This window comes from Anomaloglossus baeobatrachus, chromosome 12 (assembly GCF_048569485.1).
Source record: "Anomaloglossus baeobatrachus isolate aAnoBae1 chromosome 12, aAnoBae1.hap1, whole genome shotgun sequence".
NCBI lineage: Eukaryota > Metazoa > Chordata > Amphibia > Anura > Aromobatidae > Anomaloglossus > Anomaloglossus baeobatrachus.
Genome location: NC_134364.1, coordinates 125,382,989 through 125,402,126, shown reverse-complemented (window position 1 = coordinate 125,402,126; position 19,138 = coordinate 125,382,989). Strand labels below are relative to the sequence as shown.

The 19,138-nt window shown below is 57.8% G+C and overlaps 1 protein-coding gene across 3 annotated transcripts; it reads right to left on the bottom strand.

The window, feature by feature from the left end:
* Positions 1 to 1,951: 1,951 nt before the first annotated feature.
* Positions 1,952 to 18,423, bottom strand: UBAP2L (ubiquitin associated protein 2 like). Of its 3 annotated transcripts, none has more exons than XM_075330357.1 (29): positions 18,354 to 18,423; positions 16,093 to 16,216; positions 15,935 to 16,012; positions 15,585 to 15,695; positions 15,340 to 15,508; positions 15,170 to 15,265; positions 15,048 to 15,093; positions 14,862 to 14,968; positions 14,701 to 14,760; positions 13,982 to 14,034; positions 13,163 to 13,248; positions 12,913 to 13,084; positions 10,789 to 10,978; positions 10,446 to 10,708; positions 10,119 to 10,291; positions 9,384 to 9,576; positions 9,105 to 9,159; positions 8,719 to 8,896; positions 8,570 to 8,636; positions 6,560 to 6,728; positions 6,392 to 6,480; positions 6,177 to 6,230; positions 6,011 to 6,092; positions 5,715 to 5,932; positions 4,948 to 5,053; positions 4,655 to 4,771; positions 4,383 to 4,450; positions 4,104 to 4,301; positions 1,952 to 2,463 (listed from the first exon to the last, which is right to left on the bottom strand). In XM_075330357.1, the coding sequence occupies exons 2-29, from the start codon at positions 16,174 to 16,176 to the stop codon at positions 2,368 to 2,370; spliced, it is 3,378 nt and encodes a 1,125-aa protein (XP_075186472.1). In that variant the 5' UTR covers positions 16,177 to 16,216; positions 18,354 to 18,423; the 3' UTR covers positions 1,952 to 2,367. The 3 variants fall into 3 exon arrangements, with proteins under 3 accessions (XP_075186472.1, XP_075186474.1, XP_075186473.1); XM_075330358.1 differs by having other exon boundaries at positions 2,389 to 2,463; positions 4,026 to 4,301; XM_075330359.1 differs by lacking the exon at positions 4,655 to 4,771.
* Positions 18,424 to 19,138: the final 715 nt, after the last annotated feature.

The window sequence follows — 19,138 nt, the reverse complement described above, 5'->3', positions numbered from 1 at the left end:
TATAGAGTAAGCTCCTAATGAGATTATAGGTCCCAGAAGAGCGAGGATTCCCAGCCCTGCAGACCACAGCCTGCCGGACCTCCAGACCACAGCGGAAACAACGTGATAACAGCAACGAGCGACTAGGAGGAGGGACGGCGCGGAGGGGACAGGGGGCGGGCGAAATAACAGGGGAATGCAGGAGGAGAGGACGTGCAGGGGGGGGGAGATAACGGCTCGGAGGAGAGGACGTGCAGGGGGGGGGGAAGATAACGGCTCGGAGGAGAGGACGTGCAGGGGGGGGGAGATAACGGCTCGGAGGAGAGGACGTGCAGGGGGGGGGGGAGATAACGGCTCGGAGGAGAGGACGTGCAGGGGGGGGGGGAGATAACGGCTCGGAGGAGAGGACGTGCAGGGGGGGGGGAGATAACGGCTCGGAGGAGAGGACGTGCAGGGGGGGGGGAGATAACGGCTCGGAGGAGAGGACGTGCAGGGGGGGGGGGAGATAACGGCTCGGAGGAGAGGACGTGCAGGGGGGGGGGGATAACGGCTCGGAGGAGAGGACGTGCAGGGGGGGGGGGGAGATAACGGCTCGGAGGAGAGGACGTGCAAGGGGGGGGGGAGATAACGGCTCGGAGGAGAGGACGTGCAGGGGGGGGGGGGATAACGGCTCGGAGAAGAGTACATGCAGAGGGGGGGTGGGGATAATGGCTCGGAGGAGAGAATGTGCAGGGGGGGGGGATAACGGCTCGGAGGAGAGGACGTGCAGAGGGGGGGATAACGGCTCGGAGGAGAGGACGTGCAGAGGGGGGGATAACGGCTCGGAGGAGAGGACGTGCGGAGGGGGGATAACGGCTCGGAGGAGAGGACGTGCAGGGGGGGTGGGATAACGGCTCGGAGGAGAGGACGTGCAGGGGGGGGAATAACGGTTCGGAGGAGAGTACATGCAGAGGGGGGGTGGGGATAACTGCTCGTAGGAGAGGGGAGTGGGAATAGCAGCTCAGAGGAGAGGACGTGGGGGGGGGCAACGGCTCAAAGGAGAAGTCATGCAGGGGGGGGGTAACGGCTTGGAGGAGAGGACGTGCAGGCGGGGGGGGATAACGTCTCAGAGGATATGCAGAGCGGGGTGGGAATAACTGCTCGTAGGAGAGAGAGGAGTGGGAATAGCGGCTCGGAGAGGACGTGCAGAGGGGGGGGAAACGGCTGGTAGGAGAGGGGGTGAGAATAGCAGCTTGGAGGAGGGGGATAACCGCTCGGAGGAGAGCATGTGCAGAGGGGGGGGGATAACTGCTCAGATGACATGCAGAGCACACTGGGGTGGGGGAATAATGGCTTGGAGGAAAGGGGGTGGGAAAAACGGCTCGGAGAGGACGTGCAGGGGAGAATAACGGCTCAGAGGAGAGGACAGAACGATGGCTCGGAAAAGAGTACGTGCGGGGGGGGGGGGGGGGGAGATAACGGCTCGGAGGAGAGGACGTGCAGAGGGACAATAATGGCTTGGATGGGAGAAGACGTGTTGAGTGGGACTAACGGCTTGGAGAAGACGTGGAGAGGGGGGATAATGGCTCAGAGGCAAGAACGTGTGGAGGATGGAATAAAGGCTCGGAGGAGAGGACGTGCGGGGGGGGGGAATAACTGCTCGGTGGTGGGGGGGAATAACGGCTCGGAGAGGAAGTGGGGGGGAGAATAATGGCTCAGAGGAGAGGACAGAATGACGGCTCGGAGAGGACATGTAGAGGGACAATGGCTTGGAGGATGGGAGAAGACGTGTTGAGTGAGACGAGCGGGACTAACAGCTTGGAGGAGAGGGGGTGCGAATAACGGCTCGGAGGAGAGGACGTGCAGAGGGGGGGGGGGGTAACGGCTCAGAGAAGATGTGCAGAGGGGGGGGATTACGGCTCGGAGAGGACATGCAGGGGGGGGATAACGGCTGTGAACGTGCAGCGCTGGAATAAAGGCAGACACGTGGAGATGCAGCTGTGTTTTCCTTTTATATATACAAGACACATTTATCCATTAAATTTAGAACACAGTACAAAAACACATCAACTAATGATTCATACAATGCAGAACTCAGCGATCCTTCCGAGGGGCGCAGAGGCCACAGTGCGCTGCTGCCCCTCACTCACCTCTGCATGAAGAGGTTAAAAAAATACAGGTGGGGAGAAAATAAGTAAAATAACAGGAGCGGCCCCTCCCCATAAAATAGCAAAACGTTTTATAATCCGACTGCAGAAAACTGGAAGGAAAATACAAATTCTATGTTACATACAAGGAGGGTCGGGGGAGGGGAGAGGCCGGCGGAGGCGCAGCACGGAGGGGCGGTGGAGGCCTCCGGGTGCTGATCCTGTGGTTCGGTTGGGAGAGGGCGTCTATAATATCCACAGCTCAGTTCGCCCCCCAGCTGTAACTGCTGTACGCAGACTTGGTGGCCTGAGACTTCTGCGGCATGGAGGCGCCTTGGTTTCGTTGTCCGGAGCCAGTCTGTGCAGACAAAGGAAACGTCTCAGAGACCACAATATGGGGATGAAGACCCCTCTAATAATGGAGGGAGCAAACAAGAGCACATCCAGTATTATACTCCAGAGCTGCACTCACTGTCACATTGTGCACACATATTCTCACTAACAATATTAGTCCTGGTAATCGGTGGGGGGGGTGGTAGTAACGATCCCTCACCACAGTGACCTCCCACCAGTGACCTATATACAGTGATATCACCGCTCTATGTCCTGGTGATCTGGGGATAGTACTGATCACTATAGTGACCTCCCACCAGTGACCTATATACAGGGATATCACCGCTCTATGTCCTGGTGATCTGGGATAGTACTGATCACTATAGTGGCCTCTCACCAGTGATGTATATACAGGGATATCACCGCTCTATGTCCTGGTGATCTGGGGTAGTACTGATCACTATAGTGGCCTCTCACCAGTGATGTATATACAGTGATATCACCGCTCTATGTCCTGGTGATCTAGGGTAGTACTGATCACTATAGTGACCTCCCACCAGTGATGTATATACAGGGATATCACCGCTCTATGTCCTGGTGATCTGGGGTAGTACTGATCACTATAGTGACCTCCCACCAGTGATGTATATACAGGGATATCACCGCTCTATGTCCTGGTGATTTGGGGTAGTACTGATCACTATAGTGGCCTCTCACCAGTGATGTATATACAGGGATATCACCGCTCTATGTCCTGGTGATCTGGGGATAGTACTGATCACTATAGTGGCCTCTCACCAGTGATGTATATACAGTGATATCACCGCTCTATGCCCTGGTGATCTGGGGTAGCACTGATCACTATAGTGGCCTCTCACCAGTGATGTATATACAGTGATATCACCGCTCTATGTCCTGGTGATCTGGGGTAGTACTGATCACTATAGTGGCCTCTCACCAGTGATGTATATACAGTGATATCACCGCTCTATGCCCTGGTGATCTGGGGTAGTACTGATCACTATAGTGGCCTCTCACCAGTGATGTATATACAATGATATCACCGCTCTATGTCCTGGTGATCTGGGGTAGTACTGATCACTATAGTGGCCTCTCACCAGTGATGTATATACAGTGATATCACCGCTCTATGCCCTGGTGATCTGGGGTAGCACTGATCACTATAGTGGCCTCTCACCAGTGATGTGTATATACAGTGATATCACTTCTCTATGTCCTGGTGATCTGGGGTAGTACTGATCACTATAGTGGCCTCTCACCAGTGATGTATATACAGTGATATCACCGCTCTATGCCCTGGTGATCTGGGGTAGTACTGATCACTATAGTGGCCTCTCACCAGTGATGTATATACAGTGATATCACCGCTCTATGTCCTGGTGATCTGGGTTAGTACTGATCACTATAGTGGCCTCTCACCAGTGATGTATATACAGTGATATCACCGCTCTATGTCCTGGTGATCTGGAGGTAGTACTGATCACTATAGTGGCCTCTCACTCGTAATATCACAGTTCTATGTCCTTTGGTCCAGGGGTAGTATTAGTCACCATAGTAACCTCTCACCAATCATATCATCGCTCTATGTCCTGGTGGTCCGGGGGTCGTACCGGTCATACACAGGAGGGTCCGGTTGCCGGTTACCTGAGCGTCCTGCTGGAGGTGGTGGTGGAGAATCTGGGAGTGCGGCTGCTGATGTGGAGCCAGGATGTGCATGAATGGGGCGGGGGGATAGGCCGCCGCCGTGGCCGGGTTGATGGGCCCAGCGCTGCCCAGAGCTGAGGGCAAGTTAAAGGAGGTGGCCGGGGTCCCAGTGTGGAATCCCTGCTTCTCAAAGGATTGCTGTAATGAGAGCAGACATTGTGGGTATCTGGAGGATGGCGGCAGTGCTGCCCCCTAGTGATGGCTCCTGGTATCACCTACCTGCGTCTTGGAATAGACGGAGCCCGAGATGTCCGGCACGCCGGTGTTACTGGAGGTGACGGACACACCTGGGGGGGGAATAGAGGACGGTGCTGAGCAGGCTGCACGAACCCCTCTACCCCTCATGTAGGCGTGATTAACCCCATCTAGGCCGGGACTATGGATGCAGAGGATTGAATGGGTCGGGCGGTGGATGACGGGGGCTTATGGAAGAGGAAAGGAAAGGCAAAGCAGGGACAGGACCGGAGGGCGAAGAAGAAGCGGAGACTTACCAGCGCCTGGTCCATTGGTGCAAGCAGCAGCAGGTTTGCTCTGAGCAGCAGGAGCCCCACTAAATGCACCCTTACAGAAATCCCCCACGCTGGAAACCTGGCCCAGGTCCTCAAAGCCTGCGAACAGACACAGCCCTCAGCATGGACCCCCAAGCATCACAGCACCTGCTGCTGCTCGGACCACCAGCGGGGGCAGACGCTGCAGGGAGAAGTGAGGACACAGGAGAGCAGGAAGGGGGTGCGGAGAGGGGGGTATCGGGGCGCTTGCGGCTACACGCCAGGCATCTCCTTACCGGTGCTGTAGGCATGAGAGCCGTAACTTGCCGCTTGCTGGAAGGCGCCGGCCGACGTGTTCACACCGACATTGACTCCGTGCTGTTTGGACGTGGTGGGCGCCACCTGCAGGGGAGACATGAGGGGTACACAGCCTGTAACGGACGCACGCGGACGACAACGGCGCCACCCAGGGACAGGCAGAGATCTGAGCCACGTGACCGCCCTGTGCCACAGATGTCCCTTCACACCGCCTGCGTGGCAGGACGTACCTGGAGGCGCTGCCGCCCATCACTCAGCAAGAAAAGGGACACAGCAGCCGCCATCCCGTGCCGAATAAAAATCATCCGCACTCACCCCCTCCCCAATAAAGGACGGCTCGGACAGAGCAGAGGTGCCATGGTTTATTGAAAATACTTTTATTAAGTATGGAGATTTGTACAAATCAGGTAACAAAGAAATCACAAACCCAGCGGCAATCCAGCGGGGGTCCGGATAGGAAACGCCGGCCCTGACCACCCCCCTCCTCCAATCAATGCTATGCTGGCGTCCAGATGACTCCCCCAAAAATACAGCGTCCATTCCAAATCCGCGGGGCTTCTGACAGTTCACCTGCCCGTATACAGGGGGCTTCATGTCCTGGGGGGACAGAGGACTACAGGGCGGCTTGTGGGGTCGTGTGTATAAGGTGCTATGTTCAGGGGGTTCCCATCTCCCGGTCCTCCCCCAAAAAAAAGAAAACTAACATTTTGGGTGACACAGTTTACTATTGGAAATGGGCACTCACTGGGAATACGGCGGGTCCATACTGGAAGGTGCTTGGCAGACCCGGTACCCCGGTGTAGTAGGGAAGACTGGTGTAGCTGTATCCGGGCGGCAGCGCAGGGTTCAGGAATGTCTGCTGCGTGGTGTGGTGGCCCTGCGTCTGGCTCTGCTGCGGCTGTGCCAAGGTGGTGGCTGGAGCCGGGGAAGACGCGTCTCCACGACCGAACTTGGAGAGATCGCCTGACGGGAGGGGAAGGGAGCAGCGGTCAGCATCGACACCAATAATGGAGACCCTGCGCCACCCTCACCACAACCTACCAGAATAGGGGTTACTTGTCAGGCTGGCGTCTCTGCCGGTGAGCGCGGTGCTGGGCGTGGGGAATGGGATGCTGTAATAGTCCTACAAGGCAGAAAGCACACGGTCAGGTGATGGCCGGTGAAGCCGGGTCAGGGGGGAAGGGGTAGCCCAACATCGGCCACTCACCAGGGGGAACCGCGTCTGTAACATCTGCAGGTCGTCGTAGCCGTAGACCTGGGGCTGGAAACAACAAGTTACACCACAAGTGGGCAGTGCGCGCAAGAAACATAACGTGACTACTGTAACCAATCAGCGGCTACTGACTGGCTGCAGTGGTCACACGCTCTTGAAAGCCAGAAGAGTGTTCCGTGCCATCTAGGACAGTTTGACCAAGAACTTACGGGATAAGCGTGTAACAGGCCGGGAGCCATGATGTACGGGTTTGGTAACAGCGGTGCAACACCAGGCGGTAAGTTCGGCGGTGCTTTACCTGGGGGGAACGGAAGACAAAGGGTTAATATGGCACAGCACAGCCTGCAGACAAGCATAGGGCACGGTGGAAGCGGTACCTGACGTGGTAGCAATGGAGTTTCGCGTGGAGGGAGCAATGGTGGAGCTGGTGCTGAGGCCCAAGCCGAGGCTGCTGAGCGAGGAGGCGGCGGCGGGAGTGGCACTGGGCACCGTAGAGAAGGTGGTGACTGAATGTAAGCTGGCGGCCTCGCTCTCTACACTGGCGTGCTGCGGGGAGATACGGCCGTTATGGGAGGACATAGTATATACATATGTATGTGTACGAGGAGCTGCTGATAAGTCTTTGGCTTTACCCAGAAAGAAACAAGATAGTAAGATAAATCTTTCCATGTATTCCACACACTCTCCACTGATGACAACACACTTCTTAGGCTATGTGCGCACGTGTGCGTAATTCATGCAGTTACGCTGTGCTTTGTAGCGCAGCGTAACTGCATGCGTCCTGCGTCCCCTGCACAATCTATGGAGATTGTGCAGGGGCCGTGCGCACGTGGCGTTTTAGAGCGCAGCGCTTCGGCTGCTGCCCGAATCGCTGCGTTCTAAGAAGTGACATGTCACTTCTTCCGTGCGCTTTGCCGGCAGCCCCTGCTCTGTCTATGGCAGGAGCTGCAGGCAGAGCGCACGTTCTCGCCGGCACCATGCGCTTCAGAACGGAGCTTTTCAGCTGCGCTCTAAAGCGCACCTTTTCGGTGCGGTGCAGACCGCACACGTGCGCACATAGCCTTACATCAGTATTCCAAGTTCTGTAAGTCTAGCAAAAAGAAGGATTTCGGTTGTGCCTCACACCAGGCATCCGTAGCAGCGATGGCATCAGAAATGGTGTGACATTTGGTCCCTTGAGGTGTTTCTTCAGGTTTGGAAACAGATGATAGTCGGAGGGAGCTAGATCTGGTGAATAAGGTGGGTGGTCACCAGCTGGAAGCCCGGCTATGCCAGTTTTTCCGTGGTCGCTTGTGCAGTGTGAGCGGAGGCGGTCTTGCAGGAGCAAGATTCCTTTGGACAGCTTGCCGCGCATTTTGGCCTTCAGAGCTGCCTTCAATTGGTCCAAAAGTTCACTGTAATACCTTACATTGATGGTGGAACCCTTTTGAAGGTAGTCCACTAGCAGCACACCCTCCTTATCCCAGAACACAGACGCCATCACCTTGGTGGCTGATTTTTGCACCCTGAACCTCTTTGGATGAGGAGAACCCCTGTGCCTCCACTGTTTTGACTGCTCTTTGTTTTCAGGGTCATACAAATAAATCCGGGTCTCATCCATAGTGACCGGTCGCTCCAAGAAGTTCTTAGTCCAGAAACGCTGACAAATGGACCGGGAAGTTGTCACTCGCTGCTTCTCTGATCTGTTGTCAGACATTTGGGGACCCACTTTGCAGAAGCTTCCTCATGTCCAAATGTTCATGGATAATGACACAAACACGTTCCCGGGAAATCCCCATGATGTCTGCTATTGCTTTAGCTGAAATTGGTGGATTCTCCAGTATGAATGAGGTTGTGCGCAGCATCGACCATCTCCAGAACAACAACCGCTCTCGGGCGTCCAGGACGTTCCTCATCATTGGGGCTGAAGTGGCCCTTTTTACATTTGGAGACCCAGTTCTTACCTGTGGAATATGAAGGTCATTGATCCCCCAATGTCTGCGACATATCACCATGAATATCCTTTGCGGACTTTCCTTGCAGAAACAAGAATTTTATCCTCCTCTGCTCTCAGTTGCTGTGAATATCACATTAGACTCCGACATTTTGTTTTCCCGCCTGCGTAGAACACTGTTGCCATAAGCAACAAACACAACATTTTGAAAATATATATTAGACACATAAGACTTTCATGTGATGTAACCATAGAAACAAAAAAAGATCAGTAAGCCAAAGACTTATCATCAGCCCCTTGTACAGGTGTGCAGACGCTGCGGCCAGCGAGCTCCACGTGGCGGTCACACGGCCGCAGGTCCAGATGCTCTAGCATGTACTGTCCCCCTTCACAGCCACGGGCAGAAGCTAGAAGGGTCAACTTACATGCAGGACACTCGGGGACTACAACTCACCAGAGGCACAGACGATGAGGTCCGTACTGCGGAGGATACAGGCGTCTGGTGCTGAGAGGGTAGAGTACTGGAAGACAGGAGGACAGGTGGTCATTGCGGTGCGGACCCTGGGGGGGGGGGCGCGGGACATTAGCTCTACTGCTCACTACCTGCTGAGCTGAGCCGAGACCACCGGGCTCTGCAGCTCCTCAGTGTGGCTCATGCTGCTCAGCTGCGAGGAGTGGGGTCCAGCGGTGGTCAGCAACGAGGACGCAGACACCGAGTCACTGAGGGAGACTATGCTGGCAGCAGATGACGAGTCCGCTTTAATTGTGGGGGCTGAGGGAACTGGAAGGGAAAAAACAAAAGGTGGCGGTGGTTATAGACCCCGCACGGGAAGCCTCTGCTGTACAGACCAGTCCCAGGCACCACACAGCTGACGCCTCGTCTGACTGCTCTGGTTACTGTAGGACACACTGTCCCCCCTTAAAGGCTACATACAGCCAGAAAGGGTCTACGGGTGTCCGGCGCCATCGCACCTCGATATACGTCTTACCTTCTCCTGATACAGGAGTCTGCATTGTGGATGTTTGGGAGGAGCTGTAGCCATTCTGTGAGGAGAGAAGAGACGCGTCTTAGAGGACTGGTTTGCAAATAGGCCGTCACGGAGGCTGTAGTGACCGCACACAGACCTGGCAGCCACAACCCTGGACTGACAGCTGTGGCAGGCACACTTCATTTTGCATGCGCTGTCCCCCTTTGATGGGCACAATTGCTGCCAAAAAAGGTCTACTGGCATGCTGCAAAGACGGACCACCGCAGGCAAACCACGCACCTTGGGCTGGCCGAGCTCCTTCTGTGGTGAGGAGGTGGAGGAGGAGATGGGGTAGCGCCGGGTCTGCGTGGACCTCTGCTCGTATAAGGGGCCCTGAGAGCTGCTCTGTGAGGTAAACGTTGAGGTCTGGATGCCGCTTCCTTGGTACGCAGCCTCGGGGCTCTGACTGCTGACCACGCTGCTGGACGATTCACTGCAAGAGACGGCGGACCATTAGAGGCATAGCAGACCGGCAAGAGGTGCCCCCCGTCGCCCGACTGGACAGGCCAGCGCCCACCCCCACCACCTGACTGGACAGGCCTGAGCCCCCCAACCACCTCCTCTCCCCAGGACAAGCCAGCGGCCCCGCAGCCGCCCGGCTGGACAGGCCAGCGCCCCCACTTCTCCCACCAGACAGGCCACCGACCAACTGAACAGGCTCCCCGCTGACCTGCGAGGTCACCCGGCCAGATGACAAGCCAGAGCACCCCCCTACCGCCCTGAGAGGGGCCCCCCTCCCCATCCCAAAGCTTCCTGTTCTGAAGACAGACCAGCCCCGCTCCGGGCAGAATATGTTTGCTGACATAGAAGAGCCACAGACTGTGGTGTGGAGCAGTCAGTGGTGTCGTCTACAAGCGCTCTGTGCTGCTGTTGCACAAGCCATCCCCCCTTTGCTGCTATGGAGGTAGCAGTGAAGGGTCTACTATTGCTGTGCGCCCCCCCCCCCGCCCCCCCGAGATCCAGCAGATGCTGCACCTTGCCGGGCTGGTGTATAGGCTGCTCTGGGCCTGGCTCACAGTTGTGTTGGTGGTTGGGGAGGACTCGTACTCCGGGAGGACCGGCTCAGATCCAAACTGCAAAGCACCAAATTGCAGGTTGAGCCCCGACATATCAGCAGTGCCCGGCATCTCCACGGCCAGAGCTGGAATCTGCAGAGAAACGGCAATGTAAAGCAGAGACCATAGAAATGCAGAGTGTAAGGGGCTTGGGCCGGTCACACTGTGACCCGGGCAAACGTGGGGACACAGGATGGTAGAGGTCTCATCCCATTGGATTCATGCCATGTAATAAGACTATTGCTACCTTTGATGTAAGGGATGTCTTCTTCCTCTGCACCTTCATCTTCTGGTGGGCCGGTTGCGGACTTCCTGACTGATTTTCGAGTGACGCTGGGGACATCTGTGGGGGGTGGTGCGTTTTGCCCGACAGAGGGGAGGATGGGCACACCGGCATGGCAGAGGGCGCACTGGTGACGGGCGCCTTCTCCTGCAGGTACACATCCATCATAGTGGAGGCTGGGGAGAAGCTCTGGCGCTTGGTGAAGGGGTCCGATGAGCTCTTCAGATCTACGAGGACAGAACATCCTTAGAAAATTGTCCCCTCACCCCCAGACAAGCCCAGAATCAAAACAGAGGAGACTCCTTACCGAACTGCCCCAGGGAGGAGGTCTGTGCCGAGGAGCCCAGGTCCCACGTGGTGGCGCTGGAGGAGTCCGAGTGCTGAGCCGCCAGGTGTGCCAGGGCCTGTGCCGTCTTAAACTGCTCCAGGAACTGAGACCCGGTGGTGGTGCCGCCCTTGGGCTCGCCCTCACCAAAGCCCTTACTGAGCATGCTGACCTGCAAAAAGAGGCACAATGATGACTGGGGGCCTCAAGAAGGCAGAACGAGCACTGTAGACCCCACAACCAATCGTCAGCTGGACAGCGGATGACAGCGGTGCAGGGGAACATTAATATCGCATGCGCTGTCCCCCCTCAGAGGCCACACAAAGCCAAAGAGGGTCTACTGGCATGCTGCAGCACGCAGTCACACTCACAACCCCCCACCCCCAACACAACTCCGAGCTGCGGTCACACTTAGTGCCGCGCCGACACATGACCCCGAGCTGCAATCAGACCCGAGCCCCCCGATTCACGATCCCGAGCAGCGGTCACGCCCAGAGCCCCCCCGACATGACCCCAAACTGCGGTCACACCCAGAGCCCCCCGACACACAACCCTGAGCTGCGGTCACACCCAGAGCCCCTCCGACACACGACCCCGAGCTGCAGTCACACCCAGAGCCCCCCGATACAGGATCCCGAGCTGCAGTCACACCCAGAGCCCCCCCCGACATGACCCCAAGCTGCGGTCACACCCAGAGCCCCCCGACACACAACCCTGAGCTGCAGTCACACCCAGAGGCCCCCGATACACGATCCCGAGCTGCGGTCACACCCAGAGCCCCCCGATACACGATCCCGAGCTGCAGTCACACCCAGAGCCCCCCGATACACGATCCCGAGGTGCGGTCACGTCCAGAGCCCCCCCGACATGACCCCAAACTGCGGTCACACCCAGAGCCCCCCGACACACAACCCTGAGCTGTGGTCACACCCAGAGCCCCTCCGACACACGACCCCGAGCTGCAGTCACACCCTGAGCCCCCCCGACATGACCCCAAGCTGCGGTCACACCCAGAGCCCCCCGATACACGACCTCGAGCTGCGGTCACACCCAGAGCCCCCCCGACACACGACCCCGAGCTGCGGTCAGACCCTGAGCCCCCCCCCCCCCCGACACACGATCCCAAGCTGCGGTCACACCCAGAGCCCCCTGATACACGACCTCGAGCTGCGGTCACACCCAGAGCCCCCCGACACACGACCCCGAGCTGCGGTCACACCCAGAGCCCCCCCGATACACGATCCCGAGCTGCGGTCACACCCAGAGCCCCCTGATACACGATCCCGAGCTGCGGTCACACCCAGAGCCCCCCGATACACGATCCCGAGCTGCGGTCACACCCAGAGCCCCCCGATACACGATCCCGAGCTGCAGTCACACCCAGAGCCCCCCGATACACGATCCCGAGCTGCGGTCACGCCCAGAGCCCCCCCGACATGACCCCAAACTGCGGTCACACCCAGAGCCCCCCGACACACAACCCTGAGCTGTGGTCACACCCAGAGCCCCTCCGACACACGACCCCGAGCTGCAGTCACACCCAGAGCCCCCCCGACATGACCCCAAGCTGCGGTCACACCCAGATCCTCCCGACACATGACCCCGAGCTGCAGTCACACCCAGAGCCCCCCGATACACGATCCCGAGCTCCAGTCACACCCAGAGCCCCCCGATACACGATCCCGAGCTGCGGTCACACCCAGCGCCCCCCCCGATACACGATCCCGAGCTGCAGTCACACCCAGCGCCCCCCGATACACGATCCCGAGCTGCAGCCACACCCAGAGCCCCCCCGACACACGACCCCGAGCTGCAGTCACACCCAGAGCCCCCCCGACACACTACCCCGAGCTGCGGTCAGACCCTGAGCCCCCCCGACACATGACCCCGAGCTGCGGTCACACCCAGAGCCCCCCCGACACACGACCCCGAGCTGCGGTCAGACCCTGAGCCCCCCCCCCCGACACACGATCCCGAGCTGCGGTCACACCCAGAGCCCCCCGATACACGATCCCGAGCTGCGGTCACACCCAGAGCCCCCCCGACACACGACCCCGAGCTGCGGTCACACCCAGAGCCCTTACATAATCTGGACGCCAGCCTTACCATGCTGTGGTGAGAGAAGGAGCTGCCGGGACTGGCCTGTGACAGGGGGTTCTGCTTGGAGTTGCTGAACACGAGGGGCTGGGACAAGGTGGGATTCTGTGCGGAGTCCAGGCTGGAGGCCTCATTTTCTAGGGACGATGGGCTCTTCCCCAGCAAAACTGCCAGGTCAATCCTGTAGAGATGAGCAGATGAGGGCAGCCTTCTATATGGAGGACCCCAGTGTTCAGAGACCACCCTGCCGGGCACTCACCTCTGGCCCGCGGTGATCGTCACACTCTCAGAGGCGATGGGCACAGAAGAAACGCTGGACGCTGTGAAGATCTTGGTTTCAGAAAGCTGGAGAAATAACCAAAGTATAAACTCATGACCTTAAAGAGGGAACCTGTCACCAGATGTGGCCCCTATAAGCTGCGGCCACCACCACAGGGGTCTTTATAGAGCATTCTAGAACACTGTATATAAGAGCCCAGGCCGCACTGTATAATGTAAAAATCACTTTATAATACTCACCTAAGGTGCGGTGCAGACTGGTCGGATGGGCGTCTCCGTTCTCCGGGTGCGGGGCCTCCTCTTTCGGCCATCTTTGTCCTCCTCCTTCTGGGACCTGGGTGCATGACGCATTCTGCATCACTACGTCAGCCGCACTCGCCAGCACTGAGGTCCTGCGCAGGGCAGGTCAAAGCATTATAGTGCGCTGCGCAAGACCTCAATACCGGCGAGTGTGCATGACGTAGTGATGCACCCAGGCCTCAGAAGAAGTAGGACAAAAATGGCCCAAAGAGGCAGCACTGGAGAACAGAGACACCCATCCGAGCAGTCCGCACCGCCCCTTAGGTGAGTATTATAAAGTGATTTTTATGTTCTACACCGTGGCCTGGGCTCTTACATATAGGATGTTAGAATGCTGTATATAAGAGCCCACTGGTGGTGGCCGCAGCTTATAGGGGCCAAATCTGGTGACAAGTTGCCTTTAATTGTCTGCTGGAAGAGGTCAGCTCCGAAGCTGCAGATTTATGACTGCAGCTCAGAGGTGTAAAAAGAAAAAACAAAAAGAGCAAACACTACGCACATCCTCATTCCAGTCCTCCGTCCCCCACTCCTCGGTGGCCGTCCTCCAGGCACCTGGTAAAGAAGCAGACAGAGGGTTATAGGGGTTGGCAGTCGCCCCCCGTCCCGGCACCGCGGCATTTGCCAGACACCGCCGGATTTGCACAATTCCATATCTTTATCATTAAAGCAAAAACAAGATCACTGAATTTCAAAAACATTAACCGCCCCGGAGCAAAGAGCGACAGCGCACAGCGAGAGGACGCCAGCGAGAGAGGGCTCTGTTCACAGCCAGGGAGGACTGAGAACATGAAGTCTTCTCTCCACTCACACCCAAAGCTACACTCACAATTCTGCAGGTCTCGGTGTGAAGTTTATTAACCTAACCACCCCTCAAATTAATAGTGTACCCGCACCCCAAATACTTCTGCTTTTCTAGGGACTCTCCAAATGTGGACGCAGCTTTGGATGTGACTGGAGTACAGAAGGATACAATTATTAAACTGCCATACAAAATAAATAAGATGACATTAATGACATCCTGCAGTGAGAGGCGGGTCACCCCGCAGGTGCTGGACATGGAAGGGGCCACTCCAGAGCAATCCTCGCCCTGCTAGAGAACTACAAGTCCCAGGATGGGCACACAGCGAGGGTCCATGCAGGTTAGGAGGGAGATCAGACACACGACAGTCACAAGTACGAGGGTGTCAGGGGCAGTGAGAGCACCAGGAGGCGTCATACCAGGAGCAGTGGAAAATTTTCGGGGATAATCTGAACCCTCACCCCCGGTGTAATCAAGTCCTGAAACAAAAAAGGAAAAAAACATAAGAGAAATCAGCAGGCAGCTGCGGCTCCTCCTCGAGCTCGCGGGGCATAGTGCCCGCAGGGGCGGCCGGACCTACTTGTTCCATCATCCGGCTCAAAGCTGGCGGCGTTATTCCAAGTGCTGCTATTCCCATAGTTGTCCTCCGTGCTGGAGGGCTCAGCGTAGTCCGCAGGGTTAAAGGTCCTGGAAAAAAAAGGGTCGGAATAATCAGGGGCCGGGACACAATCCCACCCCAACTGCGGCAACATCCGAGCGCACATACCCCATGCCCTGCGCAGAGAAACGGCCGCCTCTTCTGCCTGATCCACCTAGTGGTAAAGAGACAAAGCATCATTAGAACCTGGCAGAGCCGCCCGTCAGCCGCCCCCAGACGCGGGAACACACCTCTGCCTCTGCCACGCCCGCGGCGCCCTCTCTCTGTGCCTCTGCCCGAAGAGCCGCCAGATTTGCCTCCTTCCAAACCATTCTCCTGTGCCCGGACTGCAAGAGGAGAAAGACATGGTCAGACGCGGGACACAGTTGGCAGCGACGGGATCTCGGCTGGCACCACTCACACTCTCTGCCGCGGCTCCCGCCTCGCCCTCTCCGCGGTGCCCCTCCACGCCTGCGGCTGAAGTCTCGCTCTCTGTCTCTGTGCTCTCGTGGCTCCTCGCTCTGTTCGGTCGGTCCCGTCTCCTTCTGCCCAGACACACTTTTCTTCTTGCCCACCATCTCCCAAGAGTGCTGCGGGGGAAATAGGGCGTCACATCATGGGCACAGAGGAGGCGGATAACGCCGGGTGTCAGTAGGGGGCGCTCACCGTATCGGGGTTCCCCTCCAGCAGCACATTGATGGCTCTGTTCAGGTCGCCATTGCAGTCGTGAAGCGCGATCACACACTCGTCTTGGTTCTTCCCTGTGATGTCAATCAGCTGAGGAGACAAAGATGGCGGTGAAGGGGCAGCGGTGCCCAGACCCTATAACATGCAGCAACATGGGCGCCCCCCTCACCACCGCTCTACAGTGTACCAGCCAATACATGGACGACCATACACAGTGGCTGTTCTGGTGCAGGGGTGTCAATTCATGGCAAAATGCCCGCACTCAGCTCACCCCGGGACGGCCAGGACCGCCCGCCCGCCCACTCACCCTCCCAGGACCGCTCACTCACCTGTTTTACTTCTTCCTCAAAGTCAGCGTCATTCTGGTCGGAGATCATCTGTGCTAGCCGGATCTGCTCTGCGGTGGCCTACAGGGGCGGAGAAGTCATGGTTTATTGTGTGAGCGGGGGCACCGTGCGGAAGATGCTATTCCTGGCAGCGCCGGTACCTGAGGCCTCTGCTTGTGCTGCGTCTGGGTCTGTGTCTGTTCCCAGGTCCCCCGGGTGCGGGTGGTGGCCACCGAGGTCATCATTTACAGTATATACAAATAACAGTATTTACAAGGTACGGCTCTACAGAGCAAGCAGATAGGAGAGGGTTAATGATGAGGCCCTCAAAAGACCGACGAGTAGAAACCACTTATCCTGGGTGTGGCCCCCATATCCTGGGTGTGGCCCCCCCACAATGTCTACAGGTCCAGGATTGATGAGGTCACATGACAGCACATTGCCTATCACCATATACGCAGCTGTGTATCAACAAATGAAAAAAAGAAAAAACAAACAACACAGCACTGGTCACATGACGCGTCACACCGCAAACAATGACACCAGGGGGCGGGGCTAAAGCCTGCACATCACCCGGGACCCTACACAGTGACAGCCAACCACAGCTGCAGGACAAGAGGCGCCAAATCAGGAGCGGGTTCCTCACCACAGACCACAAGGGTCCACAGTGCAGGAGGAGGGGGTCCTCACCACAGACCACGAGGGTCCACAGTGCAGGAGGGGGTTCCTGACCACAGACCACGAGGGTCCACAGTGCAGGAGGAGGGGGTTCCTGACCACAGACCACGAGGGTCTACAGTACAGGAGGAGAGGGGGTCCTGACCACAGACCTTGAGGGTCTACAGTACAGGAGGAGAGGGGGTCCTGACCACAGACCTTGAGGGTCTACAGTACAGGAGGAGAGGGGGTCCTGACCACAGACCTTGAGGGTCTACAGTACAGGAGGGGAGGGGGGTCCTGACCACAGACCTTGAGGGTCTACAGTACAGGAGGGGAGGGGGTCCTGACCACAGACCTTGAGGGTTTACAGTACAGGAGGGGAGGGGGTCCTGACCACAGACCTTGATTGTTTACAGTACAGGAGGGGGTCCTGACCACAGACCTTGAGGGTCTACAGTACAGGAGGGGAGGGTCCTGACCACAGACCTTGAGGGTCTACAATACAGGAGGGGGGGGTCCTCACCACAGGCCTTGAGGGTCTACAGTACAGGCAGAGGTCCTGACCACAGACCTTAAGGGTCTACAGTACAGGAGGGGGGGGGTCCTCACCACAGGTCTTGAGGGTCTACAGTACAGGCAGGGGTCCTGACCACAGACCTTGAGGGTCTACAGTACAGGAGGGGGGGGGGGTCCTCACCACAGGTCTTGAGGGTCTACAGTACAGGCAGGGGTCCTGACCACAGACCTTGACGGTCTACAGTACAGGAGGGGGAGGGTCCTCACCTCAGGCCTTGAGGGTCTACAGTACAGGCAGGGGTCCTTACCACAGACCTTGAGGGTCTACAGTACAGGAGGGGGGGGGGGTCCTGACCACAGACCTTGAGGGTCTACAGTACAGGAGGGGGGGGGGTCCTGAGCACAGACCTTGAGGGTCTACAGTACAGGAGGGGGGGGGGGGGGTCCTGACCACAGACCTTGAGGGTCTACAGTACAGGAGGGGGGGGGGGGGGTCCTGACCACAGACCTTGAGGGTCTACAGTACAGGAGGGGGGGGGGGTCCTGACCACAGACCTTGAGGGTCTACAGTACAGGAGGGGGGGGGGGTCCTGACCACAGACCTTGAGGGTCTACAGTACAGGAGGGGGGGATCCTGACCACAGATCTTGAGGGTCCACAGTACAGGCAGGGGTCCTCACCACAGACCCTGAGGTGCCTGTCACTGTGTCTGACCTCTGGCGCTGCTTGTCTCCTGGGATACACATATATACCCCACACTGGCACATGGGCTGTGTGCAGACAGGACGGTCGGTGAGCCGCCTGGAGACACCGTCTGAGGCACTGGATATAAGGAGATCTACTGAGTACAGGACCCTATAGAGGGAATGGCAGGAGTTCACAGATATCAGGTGTAGGACTACAAGTCCCAGCAGACTGATCCCCGTTAGTGACAGGAAGTGTTACCGAGGACGGCAGGACTGCGGCTTATGTCATAAAAATCACTATGGGAAAAAAGACGGATAAAACGACACAACGGTCATCGGCAAGAGAGCGACCAAGCCGGCAACCGCCGCTACTCCAGGCCGAGGCTTCACCCACTCTAACAGGCCGCAGCGCGGTAGGACCGGGGGAGCCTCAGTGCGCCCCAGGGCCGCCACCCTCACCAACCCTACCGCTCCGCAGGGCAACCGCCTACCGTGAACTCCCATCACCGCCGCTATATCACCCCCTCCCACCGAGCAACGAGAAAAGCTCCCGTCCTCACCTGCGGCTCCTCCGCTCTGACACCACGTGACCTGGCTTCCGCTCCGCCCCCTCCCACGTACGCTTAGGCAGCGTCAGGACGCGTCCTGTGTGCGTTCCACAGGACTGTGCGTTCCACGACTCACTCTGGGAGGTGATTGGTTGACTGATTGCATAGGCGTGGTTAGGGAGTAGATGGGTCACGTGACAAACGCAGAAAAAAAACAACAAAAAAACCTTGATCAAAGGAAGATGGGGAAAACGCAGCACAACAGGAGTAACTGGCTGTCCGGTGTGAACGTGGTGCTGATCATGGCCTACGGCAGCCTGGTGAGGGGGAAACCGGAGAGGAGCAAGGGAGAGCCCGGTGTACAGGAGGAGGAGCAAGGGAGAGCCCAGGGTACAGGAGAAGGAGGAGGAGGGTGTGCGGGAGAGCCCGGTGTACAGGAGGAGGAGGGTGTGCGGGAGAGCCCGGTGTACAGGAGGAGGAGGGTGTGCGGGAGAGCCCGGTGTACAGGAGGAGAAGGAGGAGGGTGTGCGGGAGAGCCCGGTGTACAGGAGGAGGGTGTGCGGGAGAGCCCGGTGTACAGGAGGAGGAGGGTGTGCGGGAGAGCCCGGTGTACAGGAGGAGAAGGAGGAGGGTGTGCGGGAGAGCCCGGTGTACAGGAGGAGGAGGAGGAGGGTGTGCGGGAGAGCCCGGTGTACAGGAGGGGGAGGAGGAGGGTGTGCGGGAGAGCCCGGTGTACAGGAGAAGGAGGAGGAGGGTGTGCGGGAGAGCCCGGTGTACAGGAGGAGGAGGAGGAGGGT